Source organism: Amblyomma americanum, chromosome 6 (assembly GCF_052857255.1).
Source record: "Amblyomma americanum isolate KBUSLIRL-KWMA chromosome 6, ASM5285725v1, whole genome shotgun sequence".
NCBI lineage: Eukaryota > Metazoa > Arthropoda > Arachnida > Ixodida > Ixodidae > Amblyomma > Amblyomma americanum.
The window spans coordinates 9,467,064-9,483,744 of NC_135502.1; the positions used below are offsets into that span (position 1 = coordinate 9,467,064).

The following is a 16,681-nucleotide window of genomic DNA, read 5'->3' on the forward strand; positions in this document are numbered from 1 at the left end:
ATCCCTTCCCTTACGGCGCGGTTCGGATGTCCGCCGAGATGTGAAACAGTCACTGCGCCATTTCTTTTATTCAAAAAAAAAAAACCTTGACGGTGAAATGATGAGCGAAACAATCTCTGGAGCAGGTTCTGGCCATTTATTATTGGCGATTTCTCTTCCTTCCGACTCCGCTCGCAGCCCATACTGCGTCTGACTGAGACGCGTTGGGCGCACAAAGCAGAGGAACGCTCTCCGGCAGGCGTATTTTAACGCGACAACGTTAAGGAGCGCGTGTCGCAGAAAAGCCGGTGTCGTCGGCGCCGGCGTCCTTGGCCGTGAGCGAAAAATGGCGCATCTCGGTGGACACCTGAACGGCGCTGTAAGGAAAGGAATTTTAACGCGATAGCGTTAAGGATTGATTGACCATTCATTGATTGATCGATCGATCTATTGATTGATTGACTGATAGATTGATTGATTGATTGATCGATCGATTGATTTTGCCTTCCCTTACGGCCCGGTTCGGGTGTCCGCCGAGCTATGTGAGACAGGCGTCCTTTCCTTCAATTGTCCAACGGGCCACGCGTCGCGCCGAACGGGCGATGGCGTTCCGTGTACTCCTCGGCAACGCTGCGACACGCTGTCGCGTCTCACTCTTAAAGACGAAGCTTAAGCGTCCTCTATTTTTTTTTTCGGTGGAGCTCCGCTCTAAACATGTATCTCTGTCGGTGCAAGTCAGATAATCTCTGGACAGACTACGTCACGTCACGTAATGCCATTGCAGCCGAGTACAGTATTGTGTGAATCCTAAGCAATCGCATGAAACCACCGTAGGCGTACTAGTTTTTTTCTTCTTTTGAACTAAAATGTCAGACTCGATCCTTCAAACATTTGGCAAAATCTCCTTCTATTTATGAGGTACAGCCATTGCGTGAAGCTTTTTATTTAAATCTATAACAAAAAGCATTGCAACCTGAACACGGGTTTATGAAAACCTGAAGGTGCAACACTGAGTGCGCATTCATGGCTTCTTGTGCAGGTTGGGAAGCTGGAGCTTGACAGGAAAGGGTCATGGTAACTCCGCGGCGAAAATTTGAAATTTTGTATTTGAGGAAAGGAAATGTCTCAGTTGTCTCGTATCTATGTGGACACCCGAACCGTACCTATGGGAAGTGAGGATGGTGGGAGTGAAAGAAGAGAGAAAAAAAAGATTCGCCATATTTCAATATTGTTTTGAATGTTGTCCGTGCAGCCCCTCAACATTCCACCCTAATCGAGGGGAGTAAAAGTGCACTCGGTCCCGTCTGTTCTCCGCAAGTTAGTTACACGCAGTGACCGAAATTCTCCGCGAGTTCTACCTTGGACGGTTAACAACTGGACGCCCTACTCCAGTTGTAGTCAACATAGTTCTGTGCGCGAGTGCTACATCATGAACTAATCACGCGCACAACCTGGGGCCAGATTACGTAACTGTCAATTAGTAAAATTGTAAAAAACTTGTCACAAAAGTGTCAGTATGCCTCTGTCCTATTGTTCGGTCGTGGCCGGCGGCCATTTTGCTCTTTTGCGTCATGGGTGGCTGCAGATGACGTCACGGATGTAGCAGAAGTGATGACGTTGCACACCTAATTATGCAGCCGCTATTTGACAGTTTTTTGTCACAGTTTTGAGGCCGTCAATTTGACCGTCGCCTTTGTGACAGAAAATGGCGGCGGTGTACGCGGCGATACGACTGAGGCGGCTGCGCTGGCGCGTGCAACGGCGAAGGAGGGCGCACGAAGACGCGTTTGATTTTTTTTAATTGGTTTTTGGGGAAAGGAAATGGCGCAGTATCTGTCTCATATATTGTTGGGCAGCTGAACCGCGCCGTAAGAGAAGGAATAAAGGAGGGAGTGGAGGAAGAAAGGAAGAGAGGTGTGCCGTAGTGGAGGACTCCGGAATAATTTCGACCACCTGGGGATTTGCCGGACGAGCTGTTTCGATGCTTTTTCGACTGGAGAAGCAGACTGTGTAGTGGCTGTGCGACGAAGTCGCCGATGAACTTGGAGGTTTGCGCGCGAGTGCGCTGTCGGTGCGGCGGCATGTGCTATATGGACGGGGTTTTTTTGCCACGGGCGGCTTTTAGGCTGCCGTTGGTAATGAGGCGTACGTCTGCATCGCACAACCGGCGGTGAGCAAATACGTACCGCGAGTGTTGGAGGCAATTTATAAAGTTAGTACGCAGTGGGTTCCATCGTCACCTCTGTGACACACAGCTACATATAAATAAGACAAGCTTATGCTGGCAAAACACTTTATTTTTCCTAGCAAATCGAACTTCGTGGTCGTCTTCTGTTTCCCAAAGGAAAATAAAGGTAGGTAGGAAAGACTTTTAATGCTCTAGAAAGGTGCTAGTAGCAGACGAGAAAGAAGAGGTCCATCTTCCTTCTTCTCACACGGTCGGTGCCCCTAGCCAGGAAAATAAACAAACAACCACTCGTCACATACTGCAACGCCTCACCGTTTGGCATTTTTGTCATCGATCAAAGGAGCCGGACAACACAGACTTCAAGTTGTCTTCGTCGATTTCGTACCAAGCGCTTCTTGCAAGTTCGCTCGAAAGTCACCTAGCCTTCACTGCATTCGTTGAAATTTTTCTGCGCACTTAGGTCAACCGCACAGCAGCTCGATTCCAGACGCCGCGCAAAAAATAATAACACGGCGTGAAACAGCTGCTTTCGTGCAATGCGGCCTTTTTACTGCCGTCAGCACACCCCCGCACCGAAAGTTACCAACCAGCCAATTTAAGAGCACAACTTCAAACGCTTTTTGTTTTAATTAATATTTTCAAATTCTAAACACAATGTTTTGCAAAATAAAATATTAGTTATTTTCATCGCTGCTTATTTCTTATTTCTTAAAAAAAAATTAAGCAGACGATCTCTCGAATGCTCTCGGGGCGCCGCCGTGCTGTAATCGGCTGATTCCTCGTTGCATCACGTGGTGACGTCTCATCGTGTCGTCATTTTGACGTCACTTCAATAAGTTGTGACAGAATTTGTCGCAGTTGCGGAATCTGGCCCCTGGACGCATTTCTTAAAGTGTCAATAGTTTGTGTATATTACCTCTCCCCCATCCTCTCTTCCTGTCCCCCCACCTCTTTCATTTCATTTCTCCATTCTGCCTGCTATCCTTTATTTCCGCTGCCCCAGCTCAGGTGCTTCACTATCGATGGCGGATGCCGGGGCTAGCAAAAATCGTATCCTTCCTTTTTATTGTTATTTTAATAAACCACTACTACTACTAATCCTCGGTCGCGGCGACTTTGCATAACACTGCCGAAGGATATCAACACCGTTCAATAATCATTCGGTTTTATTAAGCGTGGTAAAGTAGCTCTAACACTGAACAATAAAAAGCGCTGCGCACACGAGCCATCGCTGTCAACTGGATTTATTTGTTGCGACTGAAGGGAGAATGAAGAGCAAAGTGCACAGACACGCCGAGTGGATCAGGTTTTTTCTTTTTCTTTTTACTTACTCTCAAATTTCACCCCAGGCACAATCATTAGCTTGGCACCAGTTTACCCTATTCTATGGGGTCTCCCCACTGAACCCTGGTCAATCTCCCGTCGTGGGTATGTGCCATGTCACGAAGGCAACAACAACAACAACGACTGGATCCAAATGAGCTACATCCACTGCAGCGTGCAGAGGACAGTTGGAAGATGTGAGATGAAAGGTTGAGAGACGCTACATCCACTGCAGCGTGCAGAGGACAGTTGGAAGATGTGAGATGAAAGGTTGAGAGACGCTACATCCACTGCAGCGTGCAGAGGACAGTTGGAAGATGTGAGATGAAAGGTTGAGAGACGCGCGTCGCAGCAACCGCGTCCGCCCAAGTGACAACGACAGCTGCTTCAACAACAGATAACCCTCGGAGTGACTTATTCTGTAAGTGCGCTTAAATACACCAGACTAGCAGTAAAAAGAGAGAGCAAAAAAAATTGTTCACACAATGATTCCCAACCTCACCCAGCAAAGTGCACTGAAAAAGTGCTAGAGCAGGCTGGGCTAAATTCGCAGCGATATTCGATACAAGCATTACACAGCAGCGCCTCCCACAACTAGTGAACGCTTCTCAGTGACGTCACGATTGCCTTTCTTCGCGCTTATCACCGGGCCACGTGACATCGTGTTCGGAAGCCGCGTGAGCTTTGGAAGCCACGTCAGCGCCGCAACCGTGTTTCGTGCCACTTGGCCTAAGCGGTGCGTTGTCGTCGTGCGCGGTGCTGTGGTCACTTGCTGAGCTGATGGAAGCAGCGATGGCCGATCGCGGCGGGCCGTCTCCCAGGCTCCTGTTGTGGAATTCGATTGCCAGGACCGCGAAGGGGGCGTTTGCTTCGCTGGTCAACGCTGAGCACGGCTGCTTTCCGGACGAAGCGCAAACTTACCGAGGAAACCAGGAATATCCTCGGGGTTGCAACGGTGTTCGCTGTCTCCTGGAAGAGGACGCGCGTCGCAGGGATGTGGAGGAAGGGCCTGGGCCTTCTGTTCCTCTCCATCGGACGGCCGTGCCGAGGACGGTGAGCACGCTGGTTGCACTGGCTCACCGGAGACAGCCGGCGTCCCTCGCCTGTCGGGCTCGGAACGAGTGGGCCGATGCGACTGCCGAAATTGTCGTCGGCACTGATGGCTTGGTGTCCGCCAGCGTCGCCGGCAGGTGAGCCTCTCTGTCCTTCGTTGCACACGTAATCGTCGTGTCAAATAAGACTTTTATCATTTTTGCAGTGTTCTTTGAACCTTGTAAGACGACGCAGGATTGGTGGGAGTACGGTGCTTGGTTGCAACTGTCGCCCGCTTTGTACCAGTGTGCTTTAGCCCTTGACGAAATAACACCTTGTAAAGCAATTTTCGAGAGGAAAGCCCTTGAAAGCCCAGCCTCACGGTAGAGCAAAGTGTGTAGTCGAATGGTTAGCGTCGGGGCTTGGTATTTCCTTGCTTTCCACCACTTCTACTAACTGCGGATGATTTCAGTTGGGGAAGATAGAAATCGTCCACTGTTTTTTTTTTTCGCATTTAAAATTTTCGGAACAGTTGACGATAACAATCGTTTCTCTCAATGCTAGTTCTCTTAAAAAGACAGCACATCGGCCATTATGACTAGTAACATTCTCTTTATTTACCTGCCGCATCATGAGTCGAGGTTTCATACGCAGCCGTCATTCCTGCGTCATTCCTGCGTCATTCCTGCTGAGGTTTCATACGCAGCCGTCATTCCGTCATTCCTGCAGCCGTCAAGGCTGCATGCGTGAGATCTCTCGCAAGACGCTGCTCTGTTCTGAGAGTCATTACGATATCATGCATGAACCAAACATTTTATGGCGTTAGCTGTTAGAGCGGCGTTTGGGAAAAAAATTGGCGGTGGTTTAGCTCTGGTTAAACCTGGAGTGACGCAATAGCCACAGCTGGCTGAGTGGAACTTGGTCACGTGACCAACCACGCGACGAACCCCGCGATCAGCCACGGCGCCGTGCTGCCGGCAGCTGCTCCGCATCACGTGACCAACAACGTGACAGCGTGGAGGCGCAGCCATGGCGTGGCAGCGCCGCCGCCGCCACGCTGAAGGCTCGAAATGCTACAGTAATATAGCTATCGCTACAAAAAAGCCGCGGTGGCGCAATGGTAAGCGTTTTCGTCTGCTGAGCGCAGGAACGCGGGATCAAATCTCGGCCGCGGTGGCCGCGTTTCAATGTAAGCGAAATGCAAAAGGACGGCCCTATGTTACGAGATTTCGTTAAAGGTTTTAAAGAACCCCAGATGGTCGAAATTAACCCGGAGCTGTCCAATACTGTACATACCTCGATCTTTCTGCTTCACTCCCGCCTTATCCCTTCCCTTACTGTACGGTTGGGGTGTCCACCGAGAAGCGAGTTACTGCGCCTTTCATTTTTCTAAAAAAAATTATTCATGCACTAAATTTCACCTACGTGTTGAGTGATCCAAAAAGTCTCGCACTTCGTTCCACATGCATTTCAATGTAAAGTGAACTATCTCCTGGCGATCGCATGCAGTGCCACGTTGCCTGACCTGTGAGTGCACTCTGTTGCCACGACCACAGGAAATACGCATGCTGCATCTCTCGTTAACTGCACCTTGTATAGCTAAGTGTGGACTTACAACATGCACTGACGTGTTCCTGCTGTTCTGTTCTGCGCGCAGCTTACGCTGCCTTCACGTGCGGCTTCGGGGGCTCCATATCCTCCAGCGCTACTTCGTCGCCGTGGATGTCCAACTGGATGGCGAGCGAGGCGATCCGTACCGTTCTGAAAGTGGTACGTTCGAGTGCAGGATTACACCTCCAGTTAATGACTGAGTACGGGTCGCCCTATCATGCACATCCTCACGTGGCGCACTGCCAAATGGGTGCGTCAGAATATTTTCACTCCGGCGGAAGGTCGAGCGGCCGTGACATTTTCGTCGTAACTTCGGTAACATACCCGGCCATAATCAAGGTTAATGCCAATGCCTCTTTAACCGCTTCGTTCGTGTAATATTATTATTATTATTATTATTATTATTATTATTATTATTATTATTATTATTATTATTATTATTATTATTATTATTCATGTTGGGGTGTTTGAACGAGATGAGCCAGAAAGGAATGAGGCCCTTTGACTTTTTAATTGCGAGCTCAGGTTACGACATCGTACACCGGCGTACTGCGTCATCCGAATTTCGTGTCATAGACAGCGGCTGAAAGGGGACGGCTTCTGCGCTAAATGGGACATATAATGCTTTTGCATTAAAAAGAGAAGCGCGGGTAACAATACGTAAAGCAAATGAATGATAACGAGTGCATCTTTGCACCAGGAGTGTCGGACCATCGAGTGGCATAAGGTCAATGGCGGTCACAATGGAGTGCATATTGCAACAGCGCAAAACGACGAGGGACGAAGAGAAGGAAGCACAGGACAAAACGCGTCCCGCTTCGTCCCTCGTCGTTCTTTTTGCGCGGTTTCAATATGCACTCTATTGTTAACCACCAACTAGCCTGCCTTTGCCTGTTACAAATAGAGGTCACCCCTCGCGTCAGGCTCTTTACCAGCGGATAATCCAATCCGTAGCACAGTATTCCGCAAGTCACTGAAGCCGCTCAATGCCAAACTGAAGGCAACACTTGGCAGAAATTTTTACGGTGGCTTAGATATTGGAGTGCCAAATCCCCGTTCGCGCCCCGTGGCTTCTGTTTGGAAGCGCCATGAAAACCAAATGAAGCAGCGGATCCGTACAGAACGGTGAAGGCAAAAAGTGTCTGCAAAATTACCCGTGAACCGGGCTCGCCTGGCAAAGTAAAAAAAAAAATGGTACGAAGCATGTGTTTAGCCTGGTTGGCTCATGGTATTGCTTTGAAGTTGAGCGTGTGATGGAATCCCGTCTGGCCGGGAGCGTACATTTGAAAAAATATAAGAGACGCCGACCCGTGAAAAAAGGTTCTTACTTGACGTTTCGGCTTCCACAAGGAAGCCTTGTTCACATTGAATTCATCACCAAAAAAGGGTCGTTTAAATTTGATTGAATAATCGGCGCAAGGAGCGTGCGTATATCGGGTGTAGATTACCGTCGTTCCGGTTTAACGTGTGTGACGTAGTTTGCATGATTAGAGATTCCAGATGAAGTCGTGATGCTGCTACATTTTCGGTTGCGATGATCCTTGCCTTGTCACAGTCAATTTTGTGGCCATTCACGACGGCTTGCTCCGCTAAGGCGTTGTTGCGAGTGTTTTCATTTTTTACGTCCCGAGCGTGCTGCTGTAATCGCTTCCGGTAGTTCCCAGTTTCCACGACATACACACCGTTGCAGTCTGCGCAGGGGATTTCGTAGACAACACCGGGGAATCTTTCCTTCGGCAATGTGTCCTTCACCTTCACAAGCTGATGGCGCATCTTTCTGGCCGGAACATGTGCCACCTGCACGTCATATTCCCGTAGGACACGTGCCAGGCATTAACTTGTACCAGGTACATACGGCACAGAAGCCCGTTTCTTGAGCGGAGGGCGGGCGTCCGGTTGTCCTTGTTTTGACAACTGACGTTCTACCGCGTCGATGAAGCGCCTACACAGCTTTTGAGATCATCCCGTACCTTTTTCGCGTCCAGGGTCGCATTCTCGGGCCTTGTGCACAACCTTTTCGCACGCTGCAATAACGTGCTAACAACGGCCTTCTTATGGCTGGCAGGGTGCACTGAGTTGAAATATAGGTAGCGACCAGTGTGCGTCTCCTTTCGGTATACGCTGAAAGATAGACCCTGGCCTTCCCGTGAAACAAGGACGTCAAGAAATGGCAGTCTGTCGTCCAATTCCTCTTCTATAGTAAACTGAATGGCTCTTTCCAGGCTGTTAAGATTGTGCAGAAACTTGCTCACCACGCCTTTTTGGTTGATGCAGAAGCAGTCGTCTATGTAGCGGAAAAATACCTTCGGGGAAGGGACAAAGGAGGCCAACGCCCGCTGTTCCAGCTTTTCCATGCTGAGATTGGCAGCCGTAATCGAAACTGAGTAGCCCATGGGAGTCCCATGCACCTGTTTGTAAAAATCGCCCATGAAAACGAAGTACGTGTTCTTTAGGCAGAAGTCTAGAAGCCTGAGCAGGTCCGGTACGTCTATCGGTGGTCGTTCTGGCAAAGTAACATCAGCCTCGAGGGCAGTGGTGCAAATGCTTACAGCAAGGTCTGTCGGGACGCTCGTGAACAGGGACTTGACGTCAAACGACAATATCACCTCATCTTCATCGATTGAGGTGCTGGGGTTCTTCTCGACGACGTCGAACGAATTGCGGACGTGACTGGGACTCTGGCCAAGGAGCGGAGAAAGGACCTGGTGCAAGAACTTCGAGTGGTTATGCAGGGGGGAGCGAGTGTAATCCACGATGGGACGCAAAGGAGCGTCTGGCTTGTGGATTTTGGGCAGCGATGAATTCATTGTGAACAAGGCTTCCGTGTGGAAGCCGAAACGTCAAGAACGAACCTTTTTTTCACTGGTCGGCGTCTCTTATTTTTTCAAATGGGTTTGCTTTGCTGGGTCATCGGCAAGTCTTGCGACAATGTTACTCTTCGCGCTGCGGCTGGAAGTTGATAAGACAGCGATGTGGAATGCACAGCGCGGGAGCGTGTTGCAGTTTAACAGGGGGCGTGATCGGCGGTGGCGAGAGCACAGTGCTCCCGTGCAGTGGCCAGCAAAGCTGATCTGTTTGCGCCGCCGCGGGTTCGAAACCCAGTCGCTGCAATATTTTTATTTCTGCACTCTCAAGGCCGTGTAAGCCACGAGATTAAGGTTGAGTTTGATCGCATGGAGTAGCGTTTTCGCACTAAAACTGCCCCGGCCGGGTTCGCTGCTACTTGCATCATATCACCCGTGGGAGTAGGCAGACGCACTTTTGTTTCGACGCAACAACTTACGGAGCCTCCAACGTTATGTCGCCGTTATCTTGTTTTTCAATGTAATTTACGCCGGCTATTCGCGTTTATACGTTTAATAGGGCAGAACATTGGGCCAGTTGGTGTAGCGACATATTTAAAAAACTTTGCGCAGAATAACACAGGACGGGAGGGAGAAACACGCACACACACACTCGAGCGTGCTCGTGTGTGTGTGAGTTTTTTAAATATGGCGTTTCTACGTGAGCTCATTTTTCTTAGCTTTGTTCGTCCACCTCACTGTCGCTGTCCACACCTCGTTCGGTTTAGATTACTTTTCTCGCCGTCTAACGTGATCTGCTTTCCACGCAGCATCCTACTTGGTGCCCAAGCCAAACCTGCTCGACGGCCTCGGTTGGGCCCACTCGCCACTGACGCTCGATTTGGCGCCGGTTCTTCGTGAGCGGTCTCAGCGCACCTCGGTGAGTGCCATGGTGATTGCATAGTGGCGAATCCAGCACGTAGTTGTTGGAGTCTCGGGCATTCAGTGCTCGCGTCACACGCGCCAACGCGTTCAGAAGCTTCAACTGCAGCGGCGACGTTTCTTTACTGAATGAGGATCTCACTTCTACATTTCCCGGCTGAGCTCCTCAACGGGTTTAACGCCTTTAACAAAGCTGGCTGTTAAAGCAAATGTTCTCGGCCTCCACGTAATAGCAGCCGCCGTCGTGACCACCCAGTGCCTCGCGCCTGCATGAACTTCGTCGTCGTCTGGTGGGGCATGCGGCTGCAACGAGGCGGAGCCCAAGGCCGCTCCAGAAAACGTACTGAAATGACTGCATCGCGCGCCATCCTGCGCAGTAGGAGCCGCAGCAGTTATGATAAAGCCGTGGAACATGAGCCGTGTTTCAGGAGATCCATGGATGCAGCCGAGGCTGACCGTGGAAAAAAAAGAGGACGAACGCTCTCGGGACGCTGCCCGACAAGACGGTCAGGTCCGTGCCAAAGCATTTCTCACACCGTGAAGCACTCGTGATAACCCTGACAAAGCAAACATCTTCGCACACACATGCGTGAAAGCAAATGCAGCAATTGCAAAAGTACAATGCGAACCATCTAGCGGCCATCATCCGCACTATACCAGGGGTGTAATCGCAACTTTTTCCTTCTTGCGGTGTACTCGTAGCGTTGATATGATTGCCAAAGCGTACCTAGAAGGAGGTGACGTTCACCTCTGCTCCAAGCGTGCCAGATCTGTTATTCACAATCGGCTGCATAGATGTAGCTGGCCCTCCTTTAACACAGATGGTTATGAACCAGCTTTCAGTGATAACAATATGCAGCGTGCTCTCCGCGATGAGAGTCGTGTTATTTCGTAACCAAGAACGCAGGCGCCCACGTGCTGGCCAGTGAAGATACCAATTTTTTTATTGATTGAACAACTTTTATTTCCATCAGAAAAGACTTTTCTTCCCACCCCCAGCACGCGGGCCTGGGAGACGGGGAGTTGCGCGTCCGCGGTTAGAGGCTGGCTGGCAGTCCTTGACTGGTAGCGGCCTCTTCCGCCAGATGGATGGTGGTGCGCTGTAGCTCAGGGTCCGGGCTTCTTAGAGGGTCTCCCAGGCTTCTCTACTATCAATATTTTTGCCCGCCTCGGGAAAATTAAGGTGGCGGAAAGGCAGGTGCCTTAAGTGAGGATGCCAAGTCGGACGAGGAATGATTTCTCTCGAGTGTGTGTCCAGCACGATCACGTGATTGAAGAGCTGCTTGGAGTGCCGCTCTTGTGGGTTCGGGAGGAGGTGGTGCTGTTACTGTACATAATCGGATCCAGTACTCGTGCATCTCATTTTCCCTTTAGCTACCGATGCATGCAGCTCGACAGTGGGACATTCGTTACCGGGTGACAGCGCGGATTCTTCCACTCGCCGAGGACTGTTGGCCAAGCGGCGAGGAGCCGGTGCTGATTCTCCTTAAGGAAGGCTCACTTCATGAAGTGCTTTCAGGCAAGGTGAGAGCTCAGATTCTGCCGTACTGGCCCTTGACCGCACGGGCAGAGTAGAACCGCTGTCCACGAGCTTATCGTTAAACTCACGGTTAAAATTTAGTCCCGCTATAGTATTAGCGGTGATAAGACCTAACATAGATGTAATCTTCTATGCTTACACATTACCCTTGTAATGAAAGATGCCATGCAGACAATATGTATACGCCTAGCCTGTCGATCCACAATTTTTGATAGCAACTACTTCTGTATAGCAGTACTTATTCGTTTCATAACTAGCCTCGAGACCTGCTTATTTAGGATTCGCCGCTGTTTTGTGGCATGTGCGGCGCCGATGAGACGTAGTGTCTATTATTTGCTGATAACGATTATTCCTTAAGATTGAATTTTTGGCGTCCTAATCGGTACGTGCTTTCAGCAAAAGGAAACGCGAAATTCAGACACTTGTATTGACAAAGAACCAGAGAGAGACTCCTTGGCTTCCTTCTCAACATGTAGTGTCGGAATTTTAGGCTTTGTTTGCCATCGGATATAACTGGCAGTTTTTATGCTTTCGGTGAAATGAGGCAAACTTTTCTTTGTTACTTCACAGGGGATGAGCCGACCGGGAACCATCCCTCCTGATATCCAGGACCTGACATATCCTCAAGGCTCGCTCTGGAAAGCTGGCGCCCTTCAACTGCCGTTAAGGTTCGTGCCATTATATGTAGCCATCGCCCGTTGTTACGGACGTGGAGGAAAGAGGGAGTGAAAGAAGAGAGAACGGTGCCGTAGTGGAGGGCTCCGGAATAATATCGATCACCTGGGAATCATTAACGTGCACTGACATCGCACAGCACACGGGCGCCTTTTACGTTTCACCTCCACCCGCCACGGTGGCTCAGTGGTTAGGGCGCTCGGCTACTGATCCGGAGTTCCTGGGTTCGAACCCGACCGCGGCGGCTGCGTTTTCATGGAGGCAAAACGCTAAGGCGCCCGTGTGCTGTGCGATGTCAGTGCACGTTAAAGATCCCCAGGTGGTCGAAATTATTCCGGAGGCCTCCACTACGGCGCCTCTTTCTTCTTTCACTCCCTCCTTTAACCCTTCCCTTACGGCGCGGTTCAGGTGTCCAACGATATGTGAAACAGATACTGCGCCATTTCCTTTCCCCCAAAACCAATTATTATTATTATTACGCTTCACCTCCATCGAAATGCGGCCGCCGCGGCCGGGTTCGAACCCGGGAACTCCGGCTGAGTAGCCGAATGCCCTCACTGAGGCACCGCTGCGGGTCAATCCTCATTTCCCCGCCACCGGATTAGGAAGCTTCTTGGCTGGCCCTGACTCAAGCGCTTAACGCCGCAGTCGCATCCGTGGTTCCTTTTGTATCCGCCTTTGCAACGTCGTTATAATCAGTGACATATTATACTTATGAGAACGTGAATGTACACTCAGAATAAACGGGGAACAATAATTTTCTCAGCTCTTTAAAACATCTTTCGCATGTATGCTGGTTCTAGAGGAAAGCCCAGAGGCGTTGGAAGTCCGCCGCTCTATGAAAATCTTCCTGCAAATGACGGTATTTGCTGTTTTGACAACATTGGGCCGCGGAAGGCATATATATTACAAGCCCAGCTGTGCGAGGAAAAGAAGCGCGGCACTTGGGAAAACCATCAGTGATTCTAGAGGGTTCGGCATCAATTTCGCCACCTGGTTCTAACATCGCACAGCACATGGGTGTCTCTTTGCGTTTCGCTTATATCGCAACGCGAGCACCGCGCCGGGGATTTTATCCTGCGTCTTCGTGCTCAGCAGCCGTGCTTCATTACCACTCAACCACCTCGGCGGGCCATATAGGCGCATGGCGCTGCAGTATGGACGAGTGCGTCTGGCCGTGTGGCACCACATATTCTCATGCATCCCTATGCTCAATCTCGCAAGTGGTTCGCAGTGGCGTAAACGCTCGGTGACTCGCGAGCGCGTGATAACACACTTGTGCACGGCGTCGCCTAGCGCTCGTAACTTCCACTGCACTGCGAACCACTTGAGATAAAAATTGGCGGGGTGAACTTCACCCACCAAGGGCATGCCTGGAAGAGGTTTCGTTTTTAGCGCGGATAGTGTTGCGCCAAAAACTTGGATTCAGTCGTAAGAATATTAATTTTCCAGAGCCAAATATCAGAGGAATGCATTGTTAATTTCCATTCGAGCTTGATGCCCATTTGCTCACGCTCAACTTGCTCACGCTCATTTTCATAAGTAAAACATGCTCTATTAGAAGAATTCAATCAGCGCATCGTGGAGAACATCGCGGCTGCAGCCGCGCTATCACTGTGGAGTCATGGTTCCACGGCAGAATACACGCTATCGGCCCAATACAATAGCGAAGCCAAATGCAAAACCTCATATTCCCGGCATGCCCTTGCTAGACGAACAGTCTTCTTTTCAGAAACGCATGAACGCTTGGGCCACATTTCCCACTCAGTAATTTTAAGGAGCAGTGTGTGGCACGACCGATAACGCGTCTTGGTACGGATCGGAAGATCCCTGTTCAAATTTTGGCAGGTTCGTTTTTCTGTTACAGCTGCATGCAGGGGTGGTCCCGTTCGATGCAGACATCCTAGGTGTGACAGTCGGCCGAGGAAGGTCTAAGGTAGAGCTCTCGCTGTAATACAGATGGTCGGCTGAACCACTGCTAAGTAGACAGTACCATGATGGCGCCTCATGAGGTTGCTCCACCTCCTCCACCGCTCTTTACCCTTGGCGCTTTCTTCCAGCGCCCGCTCGCCGCCCACGTGCTGTGGCAGACGCCCCTTCGAACAGGAACGGCCTCTCCCCTGCAGCTGGGACCGCAACCGCGATGTCCGGGCAGCGCTGGCCTGCTGCCAAGACTCGAGCCTGTGGGCGCCGACTGCGGCCGCATGCCGCTGCTGGGAGCAGTCTCCCGCGCCGCACGACGTAGAGGCGCCCAGGGGCCGCGCGGTCTTCTACCGAGACCTGGACGCCGAGGCCGCCCTGCGTCTGCAGCACCTGGAGCTGCAGCAGGCGTCTTCGGGGGAAGCCTCGCAGCAGCGTTGGAGCAACAGCGACGAGGACAAGCTGCTTCAGTTTCGTGCCGGCAGTTATGAGGACACCCCAGCGAAATGGGCTGAAAAAAGCGATTCCTTTAACACTGTTTTTAAATTTTAGCACCAGATGATTTCTTTAGAACTTGACGATACTGTTTTACCGTTTGCTTGGTTTTTTTTTCTTCACTTAATTAAGTACAACTGTTTTTTTTTTAACTTAGTGTATTCATTCCGTTGCATCTTGTCCCAGCATCTTTTCCAAAGTGTAAATCTATCCCGTTCATTCTGGAGATTGCTTTGCGATGTGTTTTGGCAAGAAATTTGTGCAATAGTTAGGTTTTTTATTGTTGTGTTAACCGCATTTTTACTTTGGTTGCACTGAAATAAAGAAAATCACACAGAATAATCCCCTCGTTTCATTTTAACGGTTCTTGGCCTGGAATATTGTAAAGTTAGCCTTAGCGACCTGTCTGTGGCTAGCAAGGCATTTGCACTAGGGCTGCGCGAATATTCGAGTACGAATATAAAGGAACAAAGGAAGGAACGCGGATTGGCTTCTGAACAAAGGAAGATGAAGAATGTAGTGTAGCTTGCATAGAAGCCAAAACGATCGAACCGTGTAGGCAGTTAAAGCACATAATTGTGGGAGTTTCGGAGTGCCCTATCGTTCCCTGGCCGGCGGGGCACGCCGTGGAGACGCAGGAAAGCGGCCGCTTTCCTCCTTCCCCACGGACGAGTAGCCAAAAGGTCCGCTCGAGAGCGCTGCGCCGCCTCCTTTCTCAAATCGGTCGCAAGCACGCACCGCCAGGTGCCGCCGGAACGGTCGCTGATTGGCCGAAAGTGACAACGGGCAAATGCGCCGAGATCGGCGGGTGCCGGCCGTGGCCGGGGAGATACTTTAGCGAGCAGCGACAGCGAGAGGAGGTCAGGTAAATGCCTCCCCGTCTTCCCTCTTTGTTGTCGCCATCTTGCCCCGTCAGCCGCATGACCAAGCCAGGCGGCAAGGGCCGCAGATGCAGCAGCCAGCGGTTTTGGGAGAAACCAATAAACGTTTGGCCCCGGGCAAAGCGTCCTGTTCCGTGTTGTGTTTATTTCGCATTTCCGCTGCGCCGCCGTGAGAACGGCCGCGCGTGGTGTGCGTTACCCGGAGCTCGGAGTTCACAGCCTAGACCACAAAGGAGGCTCAACGGCATAGTAAGAACGCCCACAAATTTAAAACAAAAACGTGACGTAGTAGATACGTGACTTTTGGCGGGAGAAATAAATCGTCGAACATCTCGAGGTTCTACTCGGGTCGCTGTCAGCCGTGGACTGATTGATAGTCACCTAGCCCGGACCATCTGCATTTTGCCTTCTGACGAAATAAATGCTCTGCAATCCAACGCGACGCACGAGACGAAGACGAGGCAAAAAATGGCTGGTGGGTTAGCACTGCGAAGCACAAAATATTGCGCGAAAGCACAGTTTTTTTCAAGTAGTGGTGGTGGTGAACTTTAACACATTCTTGCGTTTGTTCTTGGTCTCGTGAAGTGGCCGGCAGTCGATGACGCTCGTGGCTTCCAAAGCCCAGCCAACTAGCTGTTTTTAAGAGCGTTAGCTCTTGCTCATCACGTCTCGAGATTGCGAGGGGTCTGCTGCCACCCTGGGATCACAGTGCCATCTGTGGCAGCAACTACTCATCACGTTTCTAGATTTCGTGGGGTCTGCTACCAACCTGAGATCACAGCGCGATCTGTGGCAGCAACTAGAAAACAGCACATCTCGCACTGAGACTTGTAGCGCCATCTACAATAGCATTGTAGAAACAACCACCTGCCGCGTGCCAATGATGACGTCACGGTCTAATATGGTGGATAGGGGTGGAACTATGTGAGTATGACGTCAAGGAACGAAATGGCGACATAGTTTCGGTTTATCGAGTCCAAGATGGCGGCCATTAAAATTGGTTGTGCCCTCCCACAGGACGCAAGTTTTAATTTTTGGGGACTTCTACTCGCACGATGTTTCGTGGGAGTTTAGAACAGATCGCTGCGGTACACGCTTGTGAGACTGGGCTTGTGGAAATAGCCTCATTTGCCTATATTCGGGTCTCCCCACATTTGTCCGAGGCCAGTCTCACTCAGCGTCGGACCTGACATTTTCCTCCCCAAGAGTAACTGTTTCCGCTTAGACGCCAGTTGACTGTGCCTCTAATAGTGATCACTTTCCGATCAGTTTCCAAGCTGTGTGCCAGATGACCACTCCTACCAGTCCTCGG

At 50.6% G+C, this 16,681-nt stretch overlaps 1 protein-coding gene across 1 annotated transcript; it reads left to right on the top strand.

Annotated features, from left to right (window-relative positions):
• The first annotated feature begins 4,202 nt into the window (after positions 1–4,202).
• Positions 4,203–14,778, top strand: LOC144094462 (uncharacterized). Its single transcript, XM_077628394.1, has 6 exons — positions 4,203–4,680; positions 6,180–6,292; positions 9,747–9,856; positions 11,233–11,382; positions 11,969–12,066; positions 14,134–14,778. The coding sequence occupies exons 1-6, from the start codon at positions 4,271–4,273 to the stop codon at positions 14,543–14,545; spliced, it is 1,293 nt and encodes a 430-aa protein (XP_077484520.1). The 5' UTR covers positions 4,203–4,270; the 3' UTR covers positions 14,546–14,778.
• The last annotated feature ends 1,903 nt before the right edge of the window (positions 14,779–16,681 follow it).

What these genes read in the sequence shown, in the direction of transcription:
- LOC144094462 (XM_077628394.1), top strand. Translation starts at nt 4,271, where the DNA reads ATGGAAGCAGCGATGGCCGATCGCGGCGGGCCGTCTCCCAGGCTCCTG. An exon ending in ATGAAGTGCTTTCAGGCAAG is followed by an intron (nt 11,383 to 11,968) that starts GTGAGAGCTCAG and finishes GTTACTTCACAG; the next exon opens with GGGATGAGCCGACCGGGAAC. An exon ending in GCCCTTCAACTGCCGTTAAG is followed by an intron (nt 12,067 to 14,133) that starts GTTCGTGCCATT and finishes GCTTTCTTCCAG; the next exon opens with CGCCCGCTCGCCGCCCACGT.